The sequence below is a fragment of the Echinops telfairi genome, unplaced genomic scaffold (genome assembly GCF_000313985.2).
Source record: "Echinops telfairi isolate 266 unplaced genomic scaffold, ASM31398v2 ScPeMD7_6;HRSCAF=24_0, whole genome shotgun sequence".
NCBI classification, from domain to species: domain Eukaryota; kingdom Metazoa; phylum Chordata; class Mammalia; order Afrosoricida; family Tenrecidae; genus Echinops; species Echinops telfairi.
The window spans coordinates 222,404-229,615 of record NW_022103902.1 but is presented as its reverse complement, the minus strand read 5'-3'; the positions used below and the strand labels follow the sequence as shown (position 1 = coordinate 229,615).

The window sequence follows — 7,212 nt, the reverse complement described above, 5'->3', positions numbered from 1 at the left end:
CACACACAGATGAGGGGGATTTAAAATTGTTGTGGGGGGAAAGTGCTTGATCTTTTCATTCCATTCTTCCACAAACTTTTTGAAGCCTCCTTGTATAAATCAGGACCACTTCTTTTTAATAGTTGTTTTTTATCCTCTTTTAAATTTTATTTTTAATCGTTTTATTAGGGTCTCATACAACTCTTATCACAACCCATAAATACATCAATTGTGTAAAGCACATTTGTACATTCATTGCCCTCATCATTCTCAAAACATTTGCTCTCCACTTAAGCCCCAATCAGGGCAATTTCTAAAGGGAATCTAGGCTCTTGCCTCAGGTTAGGAGCATGAACCCTGGCATCAGAGAAAACTGGACTAGGTCCCTACTTCTGCCACCACACCAGTGAATTACTGAATTTTTCTAACATTCTGTTTCCTCAGGCAGAAAGTGAGGCAATCAGTAGGTCCCACCTCAAAGTGGTGAGGATTACTTGGGGTGATGCATTCAAACAATCAGTACAAAGCTTGGCATGTTAATGGCCAGGTCACCATGGCTTTTATTTGAGATTATTTGCTAAACTGATGTGGAAGAGGGTTGGTAAAAATGAGGGTTGATGATTCACTCTACATATTTTTCAAGAATTATTTCATTTTATTCTTTGATTCACCTTATTCCCATAGAAGAGCAACAAAGCAGATGACATTCTTGACTAAGAATCCCAGAAGTAGTTGGAGTATGATGGAAATCATTTTGAGCAGTGATGGTACTGACCATCCACTTCTGTCAGTCAGCATCTGTAGACACCTTGTACACTCCCTAGCTCCCAGCGTTGTGTGCTGAGGCTCAAAAGACAAAGTAGTACCTGTGGTTGTGATGTACACACAAATCGCTATTCAGGACCCTTTTACACTAGGGGGCAGGTATGCTTCTCCATGTTCCACGGGGGGGACAGGTATGCTTCTCCGTGTCCCACTGGGGGGCAGGTATGCTTCTCCGTGTCCCACTGGGGGGCAGGTATGCTTCTCTGTGCCCCACTGGGGGGCAGGTATGCTTCTTCTCCGTGTTCCACTGGGGGGCAGGTATGCTCCTCCGTGTCTCACTGGGGGGGAGGTATGCTTCTCCGTGTTCCTTCTTCCCAGACTTTCTTTTTCCCTCAACTTGCTTACAGGCTCTCATTTCCATCCTCAAGCGCGCTCGTTCATCTAGTTCCTTTTTGCTCTCAGGTCCCTAAAAGTGAAGGGTCAGAAAAAGATAGTGCAGAAGTAATTTCAAGGATAAGAATCAGCATGAATCCACTTCCCCAAAATGTAGGGATTCCTCCAGTCCCCACATTCCCCATCTCATTAACTTCTGATACAAGTCACTCCAACAGCTTTTTCAACCTCACTCTTGCTCTTTCTCTGCCCCTAATCACCCAACGCTGGGGCAGATCTCTCAAATTAAAAGTCAAGCATTCTTCAGACCACCAAATATGTAGGCAGACACTGACCATACATCTGGAATCCTCATGATAACCTCGCTTTCATCTGCTGACTTGTCCTTCTGCTTTGAGGGAGATAACGCACCGGAGTGACTCACAAACCTATGGACAGTACTATATTCATGCTTACCATTATAGATTTATGGTAGCAGTAGGACACAACTGAAGGTCATCATAAGAAAGGGACACACAGGCATGATCTAGAAACATAAAACTTCCATGCCCCAACGAATATGCTGTCCTCTCAGATAGATACATGGCTGTCTTGTTTTACAAACCAGGAAACTCTCTGAGCCTTGACTCTGGATTTTTATTGGCCAGTCCTGTGTAATCATGTGTCCTGGGGCTAGTTAGTATCACCTCCAAAGGAGTCTTGTCTAGTCTGGCAAGCACCTACTTGCTAGTACAAATTTTGGGGTGCAACCCACAAGTCCCAGACCAAGGTAGAAAGAAACAAGACAAAGATCACCTTATTTTGAGTAAAACTAAATTATTCACCCTCATAGGCAGAAATGCACTGGCAACTGACAAAGCTCTACAAATTTTTTAATGAGCAGGCATGAAAAAAGCCTGGAATGTTTAGCAGATACCCACTTCTAAGTTTTTGCTAATATATTAGTATCAAATCTGAGGGTGTTCCTAAAGTTTTTAGTCAAAAAGAAAAAGAATAGGGGTGTTTGCACATCAGGAGATAGTCTGTGTGAGGAAACTCACTGATGAATGTTATTTCACATCATTAAAACATTAATAGTTTCCTGGTGCTATTTAAGAAGAAAACAAGTGAGTGAGATCACATGTGGAATTATTGTAACCTCCCCGAGTCTATTCCCTTAAATTGCATTAATAATAGGGTGTGCATTAATTTTTAATAGAGTGACTGAAGCTTAAAATACCATGACGTGGGTCAGGCACACCTTATTCCTTAAGGTAACAATGTTGCTTTTCAACAGTTTAAAGATTGTTTGTGCAGCAGATTTTTCCAGTGCAACATGTCATCGGATCTCTTGACGCTTCTGTTTTCCTGAATTTTAATGGTGGATCCAAACAAGGCAGTATCTTTGACAACTTAAATCTTTTCTCCATTTATCACAATGTTACCTATTGGTCTTATGAGGATTTGGGTATTCTTCACACTGAGTTCTAATCCATGCTAAAGATTGCAATCCTTGATCTTCATCAGCAATTGCTTCAAATCCGTCTCACTTTCAGTAGCAAAGTTGTGTCATCTACAGACACAAGGTTGTTATTAAACCTTCTTCCAATCTTGATGCCACATTCTTCTACATATAATCCAGTTTCTCTAATGATTTGCTTAGTATACAAATTGGAAAAGTATGATGAGAGGATACAACCCTGATGCACACCTTTCTTAATTGTAAACCATGCAGTATTTCCTTGTTCTGTTTGCACAACTGCCTTTTGATCCATGTTCAGATTCCACACAAGCACAATTAAATGCCCGGGAATTCCCATTCTCCTCAAGATTATCCATAGTCTTTTATGATCCGCACAGTTGAATGTCTTTGCATAGCCATTAAAACACAAGTAAACATCTTTGTGGTGTTCTCTGCTTTCAGCCAAGGTCCAGCAATGATATCCCTTGTTCCAGGTCCTCTTCTGAATCTGGCATGAACCTCTGGAAGCTTCCTGTCAATGTACTGCTGCAATCATTGTTGGATCATCTTCAGCAAAATTTTACTTCCTGTGATATTAATGATATTATTCTATAATTTTAGCATTATGGGAACCTTTCTTTATAATGGGTACAAATATAGACTTCTTCCAGTCAGTTGGTCATGTAGCTAGCTGTCTTCCGAATCTATTGGCATAGATGAACGAGTATTTCCATGCTACACCAGCTTGCTGAAACATTTAAATTGGCATTCCATCAATTCCTGGAGGCTTGTTTTTAGCTAATGCCTTTAATGCAGCTTGGACTTCTTTCTTCAGTATTATTGGTTCTTGATCAAATGCTACCTCTTGAAATGGATGAATGCCAACTAGTTCTTTTTGGTACAGTGACTCTATTCCTTTTATCATCCTTGATGCTTCCTCCATGGTTCATTCAATATTTTGCCCATAGAATCTTTCAATATTGGAACATTAGACTTCATTTCTTTTCCTTAGTTCTTTCACTTTAAGCTATCTTAGTGTGTTCTTCCTTTTGGGGTTTCTAATTCTAAGTGTTTGCACATTTCATTATAATACTTTACTTTGTCTTCTTGAGCCGCCCTTTGAAAAATTCTGTTGAACGCTTTTGCTTCATAATTTCTTCTAGTTGCCTTAGCTACTTTATGATTAACAGCTGTGGGAGAAGCCAGCCCCACCCCACCCCAACTAATCATGGGTTCAGTAGGCGCAATTGTATGGTTAAGATATATAAAGATTATAGTAAAGTCAGAGAGATGGGAGAGAGAGTAAAGAAGTCAGATACATTTCATGGTAGCATGCTCACCTCAGCCCCACTTGGTGGTCCACGTGAGGATGTGGAAGGTGGGAATTGCAGGAGTGAGCAAGAGAGATTTATTACTAACCAAGGTTTATGTATCTTTTGGGGGCATGCAAGCCCCGTGATTACAGGTAAAGACATACATCACAGGAAGGGGTTGTACAACAGGCATAAGCATGACAGGAGGGGGATGAGCTGGGGGTATACATGCTATAGGAAGAGGAGGGACTAGGGGTACACATGTGACAAGAAGGGCAGACCCTAGACTCAATATGGCCACACCTAACCTTGGTCATCCTTGAGTGGGCTTGACCTCCCTGGGCTCTCCTTCAGGGAAACAATCTACTACTATCCTTATCAGAAGGGAGTGGGCCCTACTTAGGGTGGGACAGACTATACAGTCTGATTGCTCTAGATGGCTGATAACCTCTGACCTACTTTTGTTGACCTTCAAGCGTACAGTCATTTGCCAAGTGTAGCAAGCAGCTAGATTTGGCATCTATTTGGTGGAGACAACTTGGGAGAAATCTTTGTTTCCCACAGACAGCAAGTTTCAGAGTCTCTTCTGACATCCATGCATATCTTTTTTTCTTTCCTGTTTCTTTAATGACCTTTTACATTCTTCATGGATAATGTGCTGATGTCATCCCACAGTTCATCTGGTTTTGTCATTAGTGTTCAATGTATCAAATCTGTTCCTGAGATGATCTTGAAATTCAGGTGGGATAAACTCAAGGTCATATTTTAGCTCACTTGAACTTGTTTTCATTTTCTTCAGCTTTGACCTGAACTTATAGATCAGCAATTGATAGTCTGCTCCACAGTTGGCCCCTGGCCTCATTTTAGCTGCTGAAATTGAGGTTCTGTGTAGTCTTTTCCCTCAGATGCAGTCAATTGCAGCTAGAGAAATCCATGTGTAGGGTCACCATCTGTGTTGTTGGAAAAAAAGTATTGATGATGAAGTCATTTGTCTTGCCAAATTCTATTGATCTCCAAAGTGATTTCCGGTTTTATTTCTATCACCAATGCCATGTTTTCCAACTACTGTTCCTTCCTGCTTGTTTACAACTTTTGTGTTCCAGTTACCAATAATTATCAATTCATCTTGATTGCATATTTGATCAACTTCAGACTGAAGACAGTAGTAAGATTCTTCAATTTCTTTACCATTAGCTTTAGTGGTTGTGCATAAATTTGAATAACAGTTGTATTGACTGGATATCCTTGTATGTGACTAGGGTCTATCTTATCACACATTGTACTTCAAGAGAGATCTTGAAATGTTCTTTTTGATGATTAATGCAATGTCATTTCCTGCACAGTAAATTGTGGGGTGCTGGCCTCCACGATTGAACGGGTCCAAGGGGCAGTTGTGTAAATTAGGGGTGAAATTAAAGCGACATCAGACAAGATAAGGCATAAGAATGCTCATGAGATAAGGCATGAGGTGGCCATGATCTCAGCAGCCAGATCCACACAGAGAACAAATATATTTTCAACCAAGGCTTATATACACTCAGGGGTCATGCAAGGCCCCCTAATTACAGGAAACCACATGCATAACAGGAAGGGGTTGTACAATAGGCATACATGCAACAAGAGGGGAATGAGCTAGGGGTGTACTACCAATAAGAAGGGGAGGTACTAGGGGCATACATGTGACAAGATGGGTGGACCCTAGAGTCAAGATGGCAGCCTAACCTTGGTCCTCCCAGAGTTGGCTTGACCTTAGTCTTTGGGCTCACCTTCGGAGAATCCATTATCCTTATTAGAAGGGAGTGGGCCCTATATAGGGTGGGACAGACTATAGGGTCTGATTGCTTGCTCTAGATGGCTGATAACCCTTAGGGAGATTACCTCTAAACAGTTGACCTCCAAGTGTATAATGACCATGTGTTAGCAAGCAGCACCTTAGGTTTGGCAAAATATTATTGGGGCACAACCTGGGATATAACTTTTCTGTTTCCCACAGTAAATCATATGATTTTCTGATTCAAAATGGCCAATGTCTAGAATATGCATTCCATTTCATTTTGACAACTTCTACTTTCCCTACATTCATACTTCATACATCCCAACTTCCCATTAATAATAGATGTTTGCAGTTATTTCTTTTTATTGTGTCATGCACCATCAGCAAATGAAGGTCCTGAAGGCTTTACTCAGCAAAGCTTTAATCTACCCGTGTTATCATAGGCTGCTGGACACTAAGAAAGCAGCTTGCCCTCAGTCATAGTTTGAGCACCTTCTGACCCTATTCTGGCACTCTCTCTGATAACCTTGTGCTGATACTTATAGGTGTGTTCAGTCTCTGACAATGTTCTGCTGTTACTGATAAGTTTGCACTAGGTAATTCATCCAAAGTGTACAACCTATTCTTTCTTCATAATCTATTCTTAGTCTCAAAGATCTGCTGAAACCTGCTGGTATTTAGAATACCAGAGACATAGCTTCCAGCATCACAGCAACACACAAGCAACCACAATCCGACAAATTGATAGACAAGTGGTGGTATATACCTCTACTGTACTTGAAATTCATATTTATATTTATTGTATATGATTATTCTAAAGGGTAAAAGTGAATACATTACTTGTGTATATGTGCTGCATTTGGCTGTTCCATTGAAAACTAGGAAATAACTAACCAATTCATGGTTAGGAGCCCTGACAGCATAGTTTTTACCCATTGGGCTGCTAATCACGAGGTCAGCAGCTCAAAATCACCAGTCTTCTCTGCCAGAGAACAAGACTTCCTATTCCTGTAAAGCGGCATAGTCTCACAAACTCCCTGGGACAGTCCAGCTATGTCCTACAGTGCTGCTATGAATCAGAATGGACTCTAGGACAGTGAGTTTGGTTTGAGGGTTATATACAGTTAGGAGTTCTGGGGACATAGTAGTTATGTGCTGCATAAGTTGGGCTGCAAAGTTCAAGGTCAGCAGTTTAAAACCACTAGCTGTGGCTTTTTACTCCCATAGAGTTAGTTTTGGAAACCCACAGGAGCAGTTCTACCCTGTCCTATCAGGTCATTATAAGTAGTCATTGACTCAAAACTAATCATTGAACAATGGCCTTAGGTTAGAATATAGTATATAGGTTTAAAACCTGTTGAAGACTTTCCAATTAAGTTTTATAATAGATTATACAACTACTTCTTGAAAACAGAACTGAGTAATCAAGTGTAACCAACTAAAAATAACCATTAAGTACTAGAATTGGGGACAACACCAGTGACACAGTGTGGGAATTGCACCTGATCTGACCCCGCCACACTGAGGCAAAGCACTGGGGGAGTGCA

The 7,212-nt window shown here is 40.9% G+C and overlaps 1 protein-coding gene across 2 annotated transcripts in view; it reads right to left on the bottom strand.

Moving 5' to 3' along the window:
• Positions 1-204: 204 nt before the first annotated feature.
• LNP1 (leukemia NUP98 fusion partner 1) overlaps positions 205-7,212 on the bottom strand; it is a 45,935-nt gene continuing 38,927 nt past the window's right edge. For both annotated transcript variants that reach the window (XM_045286203.1, XM_004706453.3), the window contains exon 3: positions 205-1,210. In XM_045286203.1, coding sequence (XP_045142138.1) covers positions 893-1,210 — 318 coding nt within the window. In that variant the 3' untranslated portion in view covers positions 205-892. The remainder of the gene's footprint in view (positions 1,211-7,212) is intronic.